The sequence below is a fragment of the Necator americanus genome, chromosome X (assembly GCF_031761385.1).
Source record: "Necator americanus strain Aroian chromosome X, whole genome shotgun sequence".
NCBI classification, from domain to species: Eukaryota; Metazoa; Nematoda; class Chromadorea; order Rhabditida; family Ancylostomatidae; genus Necator; species Necator americanus.
Genome location: NC_087376.1, coordinates 12,917,819 through 12,933,800, shown reverse-complemented (window position 1 = coordinate 12,933,800; position 15,982 = coordinate 12,917,819). Strand labels below are relative to the sequence as shown.

The following is a 15,982-nucleotide window of genomic DNA, read 5'->3' as shown; positions in this document are numbered from 1 at the left end:
GCTTTGACTTATGCTTCGGAAACCTGGGCATTTCGCAAGCAGGAAGAAAACGCGGTGAGCATAATTGAACGCGCAAGAGAGAGAGAGTGATGCTAGGAGTATCCCGTTTCACGCAAGTGAGGGACGGGATTCGAAGTTCTCTCCTACGTCAGCGATCGAAGATTAGAGACGCGCCGCGTTTGCCAAGGAAAGTAAAACAAGGTGGGCCGGACACGTGATGCGCTTTAATGACAACCGTTGGACCAGAGCCGTGAGCGACTGGCTTCCCCGCGATATTAAGCGCACTACAGGAAGACTGCCGACCCGATTTCTTCACGAAGTCCTTCAAAGAAAAATATGATATGATATGATATATGATAATATAATATATAATATAATATGATGGGCTACTCTGGCACGCGATCGGGATAAATGGAAGAATTAGTGGCGCCCGTTCGATCAGTTCGAAGATCAACGGGAGCCAAGGTGATATATATATATATATATATATATATATATATATATATATATATATACGTATACATACATACATGCGTGCGTGTGTGTGTGTGCGTGTGCGCGTGTGTGTGTGTGCGTGTGCGTGTGTGTGTGTGTGTGCGTGTGTGTGCGTGTGTGTGTGTGTGTGTGAACGAAATTCCAGAACAGGGTGCAACGAGTCACACGGCATCGAAATGGTGCGAAGACGCTAGAAAGGTGTAAAACGGGGTCCGACGGGTCCCACAGCGTGGAAATAATACTCCGGCGTCGTCAAGCGGTAAAATAGAGCGAAACGGGCCCAACGCTGTGGATTTGGTGTGGCATAGTGCAGTATTATCACGCAGTCACTTCATGTGCATGTTGTGAAGGGTAAATGGGACGTTACAACCGTTTCACAACCGTGGCCACCCCTTTGACTCCCCAGTGTCCGTTTCCTTGCACGTTTGCCTTTCTTAGAAAGTGGAAACACGAATGAAACCGGCTGCTTAAATAGTACACAATAGTTTACGTGATCTTACGTGCAACCTTATCTTTATCAGTACTGAGATGAGGTTCACTTCACGTCATTCATGTTAGCACATCATTCTGTGATAAGTGTTAGGAGAAAGCAGGAGGAAACACCTATATTTCGAATAATACTTTCAAATTGTGTCTATATTATATTGGTATAGAAGGAGTGTTCGAAGATGAGCTTTGAATATCCTCAAAGTGTAGAAATAAAATCAGTTTAGAAAGAAATCTATGAAGTCTTTTGCATTTGTTTAAAGTAAGAAAGAGCGAAGAAAACGATGTTAGAAAAACAGAATTATATAATTGCTATAAATTCAATCAAAACGCCCTGACCTGAGGTGCAATGCCCTTTGGCTCCACCGCTCCACTTCGAGCGCAACCGCTTACGCAATTGCCCTGGTCAGATCGAATCCAAACAATCGTTTTAAAATTCCTGGAAGGTTTCTTTTTTTCTCTTATTAGATCGTCCATCTTCGGTTTAACGTCTTGTTTTTTTCTCACTAAATCTGTTACAGGTGTAATAGAATGTCTCAAAATCTCTACAAAGGAAAAGTGTGAACGTATAGCAAAGTTTGCTTTCGATTACGCCACCAAATACGGGAGGAACAAAGTGAGTGAAGTCATCCTCATCATTTAATCGAGTGTATTTTTCCTATTACAGTATGTCTCTTGTTCATTTCTGCTCCTTGTTGATAACCATCGCTGGTACCATTATAGTTTTAACGAGAATTCTGGCATGGGGATTCAGTGCGTTCTTCGTGCTTACAAAACATTTAATAAGCAATTTGCAGAATGAGTTGAAAAAAAAGACCCGAAAAGTTTGAAACCTTCTTGGTGCCTAGCATAGATTCTTCACATACTTATTTTCTGATTTTAGCTTTCTCTTTTAGCTTTGACATTACCTCCTTTACATGTGCATACCAGGACTCCTAAGGACAGGGTCACGCGTGTGATGGGATTTCCCATCGAGGGTCGTGAAGGGAGTGGTCGCAGGGAGTGATCGGTGGGGCAGTAGTTGAATGAAGCATAGCATGATCGGTAATCAGGACGAAATGTATAGTATTTAATAATTGCGTACATTACAAAATATTATACTATATCAAATAATATTGAATATACGTTACATTACGTACGCTACAAAACCGTATGTTAAATTTCAGACGCCGGACAGCAGCATGGAAGCATCAATATTGTGTTTTGAAAGCGCACAATGTCTGAACTATGTGAAAATGGGAATCACGCAGATTGAACGCCCAGCGGGGCCAGATTTTTGCAGAAGAGATAAAAGCTTGAAGCTACTCTTAAAGATGAAGAGTTAATTGTTACAGAGTTTTCAGCAATTTAAACGTAGACTTAGTGGAATTTAATGGAATTCAAAAATTATGTTTATTTGCGCGTTTTTACGTTTAAAAGATCACAAGTAACTTCTTTTTAAGAGACGTTAACGATGGCTTGTAAACCTTTAGGAGAATATTCATCTCCAATTTCACAAAGCAGTAAAATTGATTATGCCTTCGATTATAGAATAGGTTGAAAGCAGTAAAAGTGATTAGTTCTTAGATTACACAGATAGGTTGAAAGTTTTTGTTTCGAGATTTCACAAATAAAAAACTTATTACATTTTTGCACGGAATATTTTTCTGAAGTTTCACATGTCAAAGGTGGAGTACCGATTTCTTGCAGAACTTGAAGGACTAGGAAATTGTGACTTAAGATTCCTCTCTAACCAATATCTTTTATGACGACGTTTTCCGCAAATTTTAACGATGTAAAATGTTTAAGAAAAATCATTACCTCTTTGAATTTCGATGCAGATAGAATGTATTGTGATGTTCAAGAGTTTAACGTAAACACGATAAAAAAAAATTGTATATGAAAGTTTGTTATACATCTAATCGTCGCAGTAGATGAAATTTTTGCCTTCTTTCGTTTTTGAGTGTTTTCGTCTTTTCAGTTTTTTCTATCGTTGGTGATTTTTTTCTATGCGGATTATGTTTGCCGCTTCGTGCTTTGTGTGTTTCTTTTCTCTTGTTTTCCAAGAATCACAAAGTTTCCAATGCTCTGGTTCTTTCATTTTGTCCTGAAAAAAAAAACTGCGTAGACCAAGCGTGCAAAAAGCTTTCTCTTGTTCTTTTTTTTTCCTCTTCTTCAATGTGAGATCGTGAACATAATCACGGGAGCGGTCGTTACGTACCCACTGCCGATTATCATTAAGCTACGCCCACCCATCACCACTACACCTGAGGTCCTGCGCCGTGTTTCTATCGCAATTACGTGATAGAACTAGCTTTTAGGAGGGTTCAAAGACCGAAACGATAACAAGTTAGCAACGTAAAAAGTGAAAAAACGTGTGAGTTACCTCACACAATCGGTGTGCTGATGTCATCATCTGACGCGATTACCCGCATCTTCGCCGAGATGTGCCGTCTCTGAACGGGGCTCTGCCCAACTTCCTCGATCTTCTGCGAGAGCTTGCACAAAATCAATCCATTCGTTGCTATGCCATATTTTGCGAAACCTTACGTCTCGGCTGAACTGCCTATCCACGTCGAGTGTCGTCATATTCTCTTTCACCACCTCAGTTCAGAACTTTCGTTTTTGCCTAGGTGATCCTTTTCACCTTGAACCGCACAGACTCTTCAGAACAGGTGTAAAATGGCGATTTGCCGGTCTCCTTAATATATGGCCAAAGCGAAGACGATTTACTTTGGCCACTTTCAGTGGCGGTGCAAGATCTTGATATCTTCCACGTGTCATCCTCTGATACACCACATCAATTTCTGCGTAAAAATGTTCACTGTGGTGTACTCTGGGGCAAAAATAGCCAAACAGCCGCATAAGCAGCTTCGTTCCGTGCAGTGATGCTGCTCAAGTCTCCGATCTGTACATCATGATGGGGCGGATTGCGGACTGGTAGACTCGCAGCTTGACTTCGTTGGTGATGGGGGTCGACCACAGGCATTTCGTTAAGGAGTTAAATGCAGAAGTAGCCTTAGCGCATCTTTGCTGAGCATTTTTCTCGTAGCTACCGTTGTTCTTCAGCGTACAGCCCAGGTAACAGAACTCATCGACGAGTTCTATCGGTTGTCCGTCCAGCCTGATTCCTTTTCGAGGTCTCGAAAAAATCCTCATCTGCTTTCATTTATCAGGGCTTAAACGTAGTTCATAGGCTGCTGCCAGCTTTGATACAAGGTTGACAACATGTTGAAGTTTCGTGCTGCTTTCCGCAAATATAACAGCATTGTCAGCGTACTCGAGATTGGTCAAGGGAATGGTGCTAGAATGATGAGAATGAAGAAAGGACACTGATGTACTGTTCTTCGCATAATGTCGTTGATGGTGAAATTGTACATGAAGGATCCTGCCACTGCCCCTGTCTTACTCCAGTTACCACCTCAAACGGTGTTGTACATCCGGCTGGTGTTCGAAATGCAGCAGTTGTTCGTTGATTCATGTCATCAAACAAGCGAACTCCCTTGTACATAACACGCAGCAAAGAGATCCCTCAATAATTCCCAGGGTCCGTGACGGATAACTTTTTGTGGAGGGGAATTATGATATCGTGTCTCCGCTAGTCAGGTATCCTTTTGTCTATTCATATTGAGCGGATGATCTTTGTCACTTCAGGAATCCCAGACGGAGGAAAATATTTCAGCGTTTCTGCGCTAATTCTGTCGCCTCCACCAGATTTCTATTCTTCATTTTCTGGATACAGACCACAAGTGCCGACTCGATCGGTGGTTCCTTGTTAACCGCATATGTCGGTCTATGATTTTGCTCGAGTTCAGGAGCTGACGGCGCTAGCTAGTTCACCAAGGCCTTGAAGCAACGCTTCCAAATTGGAAGGGTTGCTTCACCGACAGCCACTCAATTAAAAGTGTTCAGGACTGACGCTTATTTGCGCTGTTTGGACGCTATACTGTTTTAGAAGAGGATAGGCTTCTCCCACACCTTTTCACCTTCCTTCGTTCTTGACGTTCAATCGTTTTCGCGGTCTTTTTGCAGCTGGGATCGCAACTCCCTTCTCAGATGCTTTTCCTGACTGAAATCGCCCTCTCCAGTAAGAGCATTCTTAAAAGCAGCGCATCACCATATTTCCGACGTTGGGACGTCTACACGAGTACACTGTGCTTAGGACGTAGTTCTCGAGTATGAGCAAATCCAGATAAGTGCATACCCGCATAGGAGTCCTGCGTGTTATCGTCTCTCTAACGATGTAATTTAATATGATGATAGAGTTCTGCTGCTTGTTTGAGTTATATTAGTTGGATTCTGTACGTTGCACGACGACGATAGGATTGCCCACATTCTCTCGCGATATAACTTGCGCCGTTGGGGAAACAGAAACATACAGGGTTGCTTTGCACATGCCCTTCTGGATTTGCGGAGAGAATGGGTGCAGACTTCTCAACATCGAAAATCTCTTAATACGTTGCCTAAAGGTAGCTTCGCTCTGTGTTTGTCGCGAGGTGCTGGGAATTGAAGTGAATTAGTATCTCCTCCTGTTTCTTTCATTTCTATCTGATCGTGTGATTTCTGTATTTAGATATGATACTTCAGGTGACTGCCGTCCACAAAGCAAATATTATGAAGCTCGGTGATGGACTTTTTCTCGGAACTTGCCAGAAGGTTCTTTATTTTTACTCAGTTGTTGCAGTCTCTTTTTCAAGGAAGAGCTGTGATTTTCAGGTCGCCTCGCGGTACCCTAAGATTGTCTTCGACTCTATGATAATTGATAACACCTGCATGCAGTTGGTGTCAAATCCAGAGCAGTTTGACGTCATGGTCATGCCCAATCTGTATGGAAATATTATCGATAATCTAGCTGCAGGGTTCGTTAAGTAATCTTCATGTTTTGAAGTCTTACATTTCTCATGTCTTTTTCGATATCTTGAATGTACGGTCTCTAAGAAAGGTGGCTAGAAAGATTTAACTGAAGCCTTCTTTCCTCCAGCTATTCACGAAGTGTAGGGAGCGTGTTCCAAACAGGTTTTAACACCGAGACGCCAAGGAAACCCTCTTCGGCTATATGCGTAGGAGTCTTTTTCTTTTGCAGCTACTTCCTTCGTGAATTTAGCAATCTCAGCAGAAAATATTGCCATGAGAACTGAAAAAATGAGCATCCATTAGGTTCCCATTCAACTTTCGACATATATTTTGATCGTATTCGTATGTTAAAGTTACATCGTTCTTTAAAAGATTTTTGCCGCAATAAAGTCGGGTCAAAATTTGAAGTACGCAAACGACTGTGCTGGAAGTGGCGCGTGGAGCAAACTGTTGCGACAGAGAAGGGAGCCCTACCCATCTCTTCAGTTCTACTACAGCAACGGTCTGGCCTCCATCACAACCACTAATTCCGATGACAGTCGACGGTCGTGACGATGTATAAATTGCCAGCCAGTTTACTTTCTGATCGAACATATAATCAGTTAAAAGGCAGCATACCAGGATCTGACGTGGTGTTGGAATCCGTGGGAAAAGATAGAGATGGGGTTGTAGATTGCGGGGTGGTTCCGCTCATCTCTCCCTAATTGTCATTAAAAAAAACGGCATGAGAAACAACTTGGTTATCACGAGGTACGTTAGAACGCTCGTCTATGCACATGTTTCGGTCCCCTAAGCAGGTTATTCATTGGTTTCACTTGAATGTGCTGATGAAAAGTCATTGCATCGCCGTTTTTTTTACGAGGATTTCAGTGTCAACGCGGAATATACAATGGCAAGAACACATATACACGACTACATCAACTAACATAGTTAATATGTCTACGGATCCAACACCTCCCTCCTAAGATGAACGCATCGCGTACGTCTTCATCTTCGGATCGGCTTGCAATAGACGGGGCGATCGGCGGTGTCGGGCTGGTCGAGCCGTTGTCTGCGGCACGATGGTTAGTCGATCACGATCCTTGACATTGTCCTTGGCGTCGACGATCGCCCTTGCTACACCATGGTACTGGTTCTTGGTCTTCCTGGTTGAACGGCATGCCGGAAGCTTCAGTCTTCTCGCAGCTAACTCTCCGCCGCTTTTCTCCACGCATCTGGTTCGCGTGTCTTTTCCACAAATCGTCCTCTTCCGTTAGCACGTGTTACATGGCTCGTCCCTTCCGATTTTTCACACGAGCAGGAATCCATTTCTCATGTTCCGGGCAGTAGTCACGCACCCACACGGTTTCTTCCTGGTAGTACGACCTCTTCTGTGCTCCATGATGACGACGAAACTGTTCTTCCATTCCTTTGAATGTTCTTCCCTGTTATGCGCTCTCTGACAAAGTAGTTTGTGGAGAGTCTTCCATCAATCTTCATCGGTGATCCATCTGCCGTCTTGACTGACATGATACAGGGTTCCAAAGGTGGAGATCCGAGTTTCTTCCACGTTCGACGTGATACCAACGTGATACCTGTATCGAGCGTCGGACATTCCTTTGACCTCTGACATTGACATCGAGGTAGATTCAAGCGTTCTCAGCGGCGAAGGTGACAACGTTCTTGCACTGGCTTCTCTTGTGACGGTCGGATCGTCTTCTCTGTTTCTGTCGCATCTTCTGCCCAGTGTTGGAGGAGAGAAGCAGGCATGTGCTTCAGTAGTGCGGTCCTCCACAATTGAAGCAATTCGCATTTTTTTCTGTACGACATGGACACCATGACTTTCTTCCATGTCTGTGTTGTCCCTCGTCAATGCGGTGAAGTTCTCACACTCACCAACGAGGTCTTCTATCGTCAACGGCGCATCTGCTGTGTGCCTATCTAGTCGACGGAGCATCGTGAGACGAACTTCAAGGAGCGATGAATCACGAAGTCGTGCTACGAACTGTAGCGTCTTCAGTGCTGTGTAATCCAGTTCCTTCAGTCGAGCGTTTTCGTCCATCCGCTTGATCATGTTAGCGTAGTCGCGGTATGGTACATAAATGGCCGTCAGCGGCACGTAGTTTATCCTGAGACACTCGTACTGCTGTCGATTCAGCGAATCAGCGTCGTCGAAAAGCTTTTCCAGATTCACGACTGTCTTCTCGAAATCGATCTCGTGCGGTTTTTTCTGCAGAATGTCGTCAGCATATTTGCGATATGCATACTCGTCCAGCTTCATGAGGATCAAATCGCGCTTCTTGCTATCTGGCAAGACCAAATCTAATGACCGGGTCGTACCTCTTCTACCAATCGGCGGAAGTGTGACCCACCTCTTTGTCGGACCAGACGGCGGTTCTCTGAGTGGATGCCATAGCGGTGAGCAGCGTCTTCATTTCTTCATGTTGAATTCGCATTTGTTCAACCATCGCTGCAAGAAAGTTCTCGAACTGTAACTCCGAGGCTTTAACTTCGGTTCTTCGCGGCATCTTGAGGGCTTTCGACTCGTTCACTCTTCTTTTGCGTCCTCCTTCTTCTTGGTCTCTGATCGGGCTTCTACTGAGTTTTCTTCCTTTTTGATCGCCAGCTGTTGTGTCCTTGCTCGAATTGTTAAGATGGTTTTTTGGACCGCATCTCCGGCGCAACCTAAACCAAACACCAACTTTCCCAAACAGTGCCACGTACATTGAGCGGGTAAATAAGAACCTCTCATCACAGGGAATTTACATACATTGGCAACAGCGCAATATATATATATGTATATATATGTACATATATATATACATATATATATATATATATACATATATATATATATATATATATATATATATATATATATATATATATACCAGTCATTATATATATATGCATACATGTGTATATAGTATATATATATATACTAGATATATACCAGTATATACATCAGACTTTTTTTGTGGTGTTATTTTCGCTCGCATTCACTAAGCAATTAATCAAAATTAATCAAAAATTTATGGTAGTGACATTTTCTGTAAAATCAGAATTCTATTCCCCTAATAACGTTTTCTTCTTTTTTACTATGAATAAAGGCAAAAGTTTTTTTTTTCTAAACGTGTCGGTTTTACATTTTGAGAATATGCAAACTTCAGCTTCAAACACTCCTTCGATACCAACATAATATCAAAACAATTTGAAAGTATCACTCGAAATATGGTTTTTTTTTCCTCTTTTTCCCAACAGCCCAACAATGATGTTTAACATAAAGTGACGTGAACGACACCATCGTACTGATAAAGATAACGTTCCTCGTCAGATCATGTAAACTGCTGGCTACTATTTATTTAAGCAGCCGGTTTCATTCGTGTTTCCACTTTCTGAGAAAGGCATGTTACCAAACTGAAGCAAACATGAAAGAAAACCGGCGCATGGAGGAGAGTAATGGAGATGAAAAGCAGCGTGCGTAGCGTAGCAGCCACGGATATGAAACGGTTGCAACCTCCCATTTACCTTTTGCGACATGCACATGGAGTTACTGCGCGATAATATTGAATTGTGGCAAAAAGATTCGACGCAGGTGGACCCATCGCACCCCTTATTGTAGCTATCTGGCGCCGGCGCACTAATCCGACGCCGGTGGATCCGTCGCAACCCCTTCCATAGCTATCTGGCGCCGGCGCACCAATTCGACGCCAGTGGACCCGTCGCACCCCTTATTGTAGCTATCTGGCGCCGGCGCACTAATCCGACGCCGGTGGATCCGTCGCACCCCCTTCCATAGGTATCTGGCGCCGGTGGACCCGTCGCACCCCCTTCCATAGGTATCTAGCGCCGGTGGACCTGTCGCACCCACTTCTATAGGAATCTGGCGCCGGCGCGCCAATCCGACACCGCGGGACCCGTCTCAACCCATTTTGTAGTTATCTGACCCCAGCGCACCAATCCAACGCCGGGTGGACCCGTCGCACCCCCTTTTTCAAATTTCGTGGAATAGAAGGAGGTGCGACGGGTCTACCGGCGCCAGATACCTATAGAAGGGGGTGCGACAGATCCACAGGTGCCAGATACCTATAGAAGAGGGTGCGACGGGTCCAACGGCGTCGGTAATAATAATTATATATATATACATATATATATATGTATATACATATATATATACATGTATATATATATATATATATATATATATATATATATATATATATATATATATATATATATATATATATATATATATATATATATATATATATATGGCCGCGTATACGAGTCTGATTGCTACCTGCACGTGGGGCCCTGTTTTAACGCAATCAGGCGTTCGAGTGTACGCATTGGGAAGGTACGAGCTAAGCCGAAAGATGGTTCAGTGGTATAATGTGTACCAACAGCTATTGCCACGCGGGTCTTTCCGTCTGAGAATCTTCTGTGCCACTCGGGGCCGACCACACCTCAAACTTGAACATGGGCAATTAAACCTTTATACATACTCAACAATAACACAAATAACACAATCTTGAGATAACCTGATCATAGAGAGGTGACTCCCTATACTCTCCGGCATAGTTGATCTGGTGGCGAAGGATGATGGTCGAGCGATGTGCGAGTTGACCTTGGTCTTGTATCGCGTGTACAATCTGCTCTCGTTGGCGCGTGTTCCACACTGCTGGCAGTGTGCTCCCGGCGCTGGCGATGTGGTAGAGTCGTCAAGAATTTTGCAGAGAATCCGACATGGTATGCCTAGCCTTACAGGAACGTAGCAAAGAACGTAGATCAGTGTAGTAGTAAGGTAGAAGCCGATCGCAATTACTATAATCGCTGCTCGAGGTGAACATTTTGGGTTCAGCACGTTAGCTGTACAGAACCAGTACTGAACGTTTTCGCAGAACGGTACTTGAGGGCAGGTGGCTTCAACAACTGTCGCTTGGTGACCATCGGAGATTTCCCATTGAATGAAGTAGTCCTGCAAGGTGATTTCTGGAGGTAGCTGTATCGTTTCCTTTTTCGGCGATTTCTCTTTAACGATGCAGCATTCTCCTGCGCAAAGCTCATACTTCTGGGCGTTGAACGATGTGAGTTCAACTCCTTTTGAAGAGCGGCATGAGAATGTTCGAACAGAAGGCAATCGAGTCGAAACTGCTTCGACTGATGCATTGAAAAGCGCTAGTAGTGCCAGCAGCAATAGTGTTGTAGGAAGCGTCTTTACTAATTGCATGTTCGCGGTACCGTGGTGGAGATTATTGTTGGCGACCTTTTTCGTGGACGTAAATTGTAGCTCGTCTCTTTTGTAAATTCGGAGGCTTCGTCCGCGGGGTGAGCACTTGTTTCCTCTTTGTTTTTTGCACTTTCGCAGTCGGCAGCTTCGTTGTCGTCCAATTCAATCGGCAAGAGAAGATTGACAGGTCGGCGAACGAAGCGTCCGTTTGGTAGTTCCGAATCTCTGCTTCACGTAACACTCCCGTTGGAGATTGCTTCAGTTTACGAATTATTCCAATTTTCCAGGAATTACGAAGCATTACTGGATCTGAGATGAGCACCACTTCATTTAAAGTCGGGCTCGTTCGTGATCCTCGTTTGCTGCTTATCTCGAGTTTGTGAGTTTATCGAAGACTGCTAAGATATTGTTGACTCTATATTTTCCAGAAGCGCTCCGTATACTCGTGACTTGGTTTAAGAGCCTCTTTCGTTTGGCGACGGTTTCGAAATGCAATTTTCTCCTCAGGCGGAAGATAGTTTTCATCCTCACTTCCGGTGCTACATGTTTCAAAGGGGAATGTGATCACCATGTCACGTTGTATGAAGTCGATCGGTCGCAAAATCAGAGCTTCATTCCAATGCTGTTCTTGATATGACAGCGGTCTTGTATTGAGACTGCCTTCAATCTCAATCAGCAAGGTTTCCATTTCTGACTTCGTTAGGACCTTTCCTTGAATGACTTTGTAAAGGGAATGTTTAACAGATTTGATCAAACGCTCACAGAAAGCTCTCTGCCACGGAACGTACAGCGTGATTGTCTTCCTCGTGATTCCCTTTGTAGCCATGGCGTTGGCCAAGGATTTGTCGTTGATGACCGGCAGTACAGCATCCTGGAGAATCTGCTCTCCTAGAAGAAAATAGGGCCCGTTGTCCGAAGTGATCGAGGTTGGGACACCTCTCCTAGCAAAGAACCGTCGTAGAGCGTTTAGCAGGTTAGCAGTAGTCATATCTGACACGAGTTCCAAGTGGAGAAGCCTTGTCACTGTACACGTCATGATAATACCATAAGCTTTGATGGTTTCATCGCACTCTTTTACCGTGAGGGGACCAAAATAATCGATGTCAACGTGCTCGAATGGCCGTGCTCTTTGTACGCGTCGATCAGGGAGGTCCTCCATCTCCGGATACTTGAACGGAAGGTTGTTCATTTTCTGACACGGAACGCATCTCCCGATTGTGACTTGTTGCACTAGCTGTCGAAGTTTGGGAATCCAGTAGTATTTCCTCACGTTGGCCATGGTATGCGCAGTACTGCAATTTATTGGACTGTATGATTCCCTCACTATCGTTTTCGCTAGATCGTTCTTGGCAACTATGAAGATCGGCTGTCGAGCTTAGTATGGCAGGATGGAGTTGCCCATGCGACCTCGACAACGGAATATTCCAGAGTCGTCTTTCTGCAGTTTTAGTTGCTTAAGCGCTTTCTGACGACTCCTCTGTTAAGTGAACTGCTTGGTGATTGCGCACAACTACTTGTAGAGCCATTTGCCTTTCTTTCGCAGTAATATAGGAATCCGTTGTCATGTGACGTAGTTCTGGAATGTTTTCTAGAACTCTGGACTAGAGTCGTGATTCCCTTTTTCCCATAAGTCGTTTGACGAATCTTAGGACGTATGCAACTGTGGTAATGACCGAATTCATTTCATTGTGCCTCTTCCAGTCCAGTAGTTCCATAATGTGAGTTCTTCTCGCCGACGATACTGGAAGCGCGCAGCTGTCGTTCTCCACGTCATTTGGTATCTTGAAGAGACGGCATGTCTTTGGCTATTGCTCTATTGGATCCAGGATAAACTTTGGTCCCTTCCACCACATATGGTCAGTCATGTCGTCCTTATCGACTCCTCTTGTTGCTGAGTCTGCTGGATTCATTGCGGTGCTCACATATCCAAAGTGAACATTGACTGGGATGTCCTTCACAATCTTTCGTATCTCGGTTACACGATTCTTAACAAATACTCCTGCTCTTTCTTCGGCAGGTAAAGGCGATGCGATCCATTTGAGGGTAATTTGTGAGTCAGACAGGATGACTGTTTCTGAGATCCTTGTGCGATACTGGATCACCATAAAGATTGAGTGTGCAACTCGAGTAGCCATTGTAGCGGCGTTGAGCTCTAATTTTGGAATCATCACGTCTTTGATGGGTGGAAGTTTGGATTTTCCAGCGAGTAAATTGCTTCCCAGGGTGGAAGCAAGGTAAGTACACCTTGCCATAGCTTGTCCGCTAGCGTCTGAGAACAGCACAAGCTTTGTTGGAGTGTCGATCTGAGCAACCTCTCGCGGCAACACATAGTGAAAGCCACACACACTGACTGCTTGGTTGATATCCTTCCATTGTTGCTGATGCTCTTCAGATATCTTCGTATCCCAGGCGTAGTCGAATTTCCACAGCGATCGGAGGAATCTTTTACCGGCCAGCATGAGAGGTGTGAGCCATCCCTGAGGGTCGTATATTGCAGTAACTTGTTCTGAGACTGACTTCTTTGTCACTTTCGCTTTCGGAGGGTAGTTGCACGAAAGCACTAGTTCATCTTTTTCAGTGTTCCATAGTATTCCAAGGACTTTCGGATTATCATTCCCAGCTAGATCGGCGGACGTGATTCGTTTCTTCAACTGCTTATCATTGGATTCAAATTCGCGAAGGTTCATATTGAGTTCCTTGAAAACGACTTTCGAATCGTTGTAAAACCGCAACCCTGATGATCTTTTGGTTACGATGAGATTGTCCACATATGTGTTGTCTTCGATTTCCTTGGCAAGCTGGTCATCGACATGCGTTCTTAGGTGATGCACTATGGTTCCGGCAAGCAGAAAGGCAGAGCAGTTCAATCCAACGGTCACACTTGTAAACCGGAAGAACACTAGATTCTCTTGAGTGAGTGGTTGGTGGATATCTCGTACTCACATGAACCTTGTTGCATTTCTGCCTTTGGGATGCAGCCGTACTTGCAGAAAGGCTTTTTCAACGTCGCTGATGATGACAACATCTCCAAATCTAAACAGGAGCAAGATGTCCCACATCTTCGGAAGAATGACTGGTCCTTGATAGAGAACGTCTTTCAGCGACGGGGAATTGCTTAGATGTGCTGAAGCATCGAACACAACGCGTAGCTTGGTAGTTTCTTTGTGCGGCGTGACAACGGCTTGATGTGCTAGGTAGTGCACAACTTCTCCTTCCTCGACTGTTAAATCCTCAGCAACTTCTTCGATGATACCCAGCTCGAGTTGACTCTTGACCGTGTCGTCGTACTGCTGCAGTAGATTGGGATCCTTCCTAAGCTTAGAAAGATTTGCTTGCAGACGACGATATGCAGTCGATTTATTGTCAGGAAGTCCGCTTGTTTCCTTCTTCCATGGAAGGCGCAGATAGTATCCATCTTCTTTCTTTTCAATAGTTTCTTCAAAAGCTTTCCAGACTTCTGCGCCTGTCTGCTTCAGTTCCTCCGTTATTGGACCCGAAAATTCCTTAACCCCGGACTTCTCGAATTCACAGAACTGTTCCCAAGTCTGCGCAAAATCATTATCTGTGTCCTCTAAGGCTATTGTTTGGGCCACTTGTACCGAACTTTCCGAGTTGACTAACTCTTCGCCGCTTCGTCCAGATATGAGATATCCCAGTCTCGAGGGGATTGCTTTCAATCCGGATCGGAGTGTCGTTTGAGCTCCTAGTCCATCCTTGAGGAGTGAGAAAAGATCGGCGCAGCCAAGAAGGATATCTGGCTGGATCTTCTCGACAGTATGGTTGATGGAGAGATGAATATCGTTTTCGAACAGGAACTGGTTGTCCTCTTGACTTAGTCTGCTTCTTGTTAATGGTTTTGTAATGGTATCGATTTTCGTTACTGTGAACGTATGTGGAACTCTCTCAGCATCCCACATGCGGAGAACCGTGATGCCGCAAGTCTTTTCGAAAGGCTTGTGAGCGCCGAAGGTGTTGATGCTTAGACGACTGGAATCTACGTCTTTCAGCTGGAGGCGCTCAGCCAAACTGCTACTGATGAACGATCGGTCAGCTCCTGTATCGAGAATCACGTAGACTGGTTCTAACGCTTCTGTTGTCGGATTAAGTACTCCGGCTTGTCCCGCCAGAATGAGAACGTTCGTTGTGTTGCTGACGTGAAAAACTGCGTCTGAAGCTTTCCTTTCCCCTTTGCTAAAGTCATTCGAAGCGACCGTATTTATTTTCGAAGTCTTTGTGGTATTGTGAGGGTTTTCCAAAGATACGGATAGATTTATTTTATTCGTATTGCCACGCGGTCTAGTTGTCGACCAAGACTGAAGGATACACTTTACTTACAGTAAAGGTATATACAGTATTGCCAGTACCAGATCACTGCTTGTTGGTATTTTTTATTGAAGCTGTGCGGGTATTGAGATGCTTGTTGCCTTGTTGGCCGTCGAATGAGAAGGCTGCTCGCACGGTTGTGGGACATCCTTTTATACTCAGGCGAGCGATATGGTTGCGTCGGCGAATGTAAGCATCAAGCGTTCTGTAATAGATTTGTTTTGTTGATAAGTATTATATGCAAAGAACAACTAAATTACTCATGTGTTTTTCCAACCGTATTATTGATCTTTCGTAGCGCAGCTATAGTCTTGGTCTTGGGTAGTTGAGGCTTCGTTCCCTGCTTCTGTGGTACTTCTCGGAGTGGAGGCTTTTGACGGGTTTCCTGAGAGCTGAAGAGTTCTTTGCAAATGGACGTGTAGTGTCCGGCTTGTCTGCAGATTCTGCAAGTTCCTTTGGGGCATTTCGTAGCCCAGTGATCCTTTTCTCCACAATTGTGGCAGAGATTCTGCATTCTCATTGCTTTTACTCGTTACTCCCGAGAAGTGACTTCGTCACAATCCTTCTCTAGATGTCCGCTTTTAGGCAGTAGAAACAAGGTACTACACGTGGGACTACTTCTTTTTTGCTGAAATA

General features: G+C 44.4%; 7 protein-coding genes across 8 annotated transcripts; 1 reads left to right on the top strand and 6 right to left on the bottom strand.

Annotated features, from left to right (window-relative positions):
- Positions 1-1,330: 1,330 nt before the first annotated feature.
- On the top strand, positions 1,331-6,376 carry RB195_022777 (uncharacterized protein; the record flags this gene model as incomplete). The annotated part of the gene is made up of 5 exons (XM_064209997.1): positions 1,331-1,427; positions 1,503-1,597; positions 5,548-5,616; positions 5,677-5,819; positions 6,301-6,376. 5 exons carry the CDS (start codon positions 1,331-1,333, stop codon positions 6,374-6,376), a joined length of 480 nt encoding a protein of 159 aa, XP_064065878.1.
- Positions 6,377-6,775: 399 nt separating this feature from the next.
- On the bottom strand, positions 6,776-7,220 carry RB195_022776 (uncharacterized protein; the record flags this gene model as incomplete). Its single annotated transcript, XM_064209996.1, has 2 exons — positions 6,776-7,028; positions 7,081-7,220. 2 exons carry the CDS (start codon positions 7,218-7,220, stop codon positions 6,776-6,778), a joined length of 393 nt encoding a protein of 130 aa, XP_064065877.1.
- Positions 7,221-7,282: 62 nt separating this feature from the next.
- RB195_022775 (uncharacterized protein) lies at positions 7,283-8,074 on the bottom strand (the record flags this gene model as incomplete). Its single annotated transcript, XM_064209995.1, has 1 exon — positions 7,283-8,074. The coding sequence occupies one exon, from the start codon at positions 8,072-8,074 to the stop codon at positions 7,283-7,285; it is 792 nt and encodes a 263-aa protein (XP_064065876.1).
- A 64-nt stretch (positions 8,075-8,138) lies between these two features.
- RB195_022774 (uncharacterized protein) lies at positions 8,139-8,519 on the bottom strand (the record flags this gene model as incomplete). The annotated part of the gene is made up of 1 exon (XM_064209994.1): positions 8,139-8,519. One exon carries the CDS (start codon positions 8,517-8,519, stop codon positions 8,139-8,141), a length of 381 nt encoding a protein of 126 aa, XP_064065875.1.
- Positions 8,520-10,288: 1,769 nt separating this feature from the next.
- Positions 10,289-11,023, bottom strand: RB195_022773 (uncharacterized protein; the record flags this gene model as incomplete). The annotated part of the gene is made up of 1 exon (XM_064209993.1): positions 10,289-11,023. One exon carries the CDS (start codon positions 11,021-11,023, stop codon positions 10,289-10,291), a length of 735 nt encoding a protein of 244 aa, XP_064065874.1.
- Positions 11,024-11,438: 415 nt separating this feature from the next.
- On the bottom strand, positions 11,439-12,302 carry RB195_022772 (uncharacterized protein; the record flags this gene model as incomplete). Its single annotated transcript, XM_064209992.1, has 1 exon — positions 11,439-12,302. The coding sequence occupies one exon, from the start codon at positions 12,300-12,302 to the stop codon at positions 11,439-11,441; it is 864 nt and encodes a 287-aa protein (XP_064065873.1).
- Positions 12,303-12,828: 526 nt separating this feature from the next.
- On the bottom strand, positions 12,829-15,860 carry RB195_022771 (uncharacterized protein; the record flags this gene model as incomplete). Of its 2 annotated transcripts, none has more annotated exons than XM_064209991.1 (3): positions 12,829-13,840; positions 13,967-15,336; positions 15,624-15,860. In XM_064209991.1, the coding sequence occupies 3 exons, from the start codon at positions 15,858-15,860 to the stop codon at positions 12,829-12,831; spliced, it is 2,619 nt and encodes an 872-aa protein (XP_064065871.1). The 2 variants fall into 2 exon arrangements, with proteins under 2 accessions (XP_064065871.1, XP_064065872.1); XM_064209990.1 differs by lacking the exon at positions 15,624-15,860 and adding an exon at positions 15,359-15,494 and having other exon boundaries at positions 13,967-15,191.
- Between the last annotated feature and the right edge of the window lie 122 nt (positions 15,861-15,982).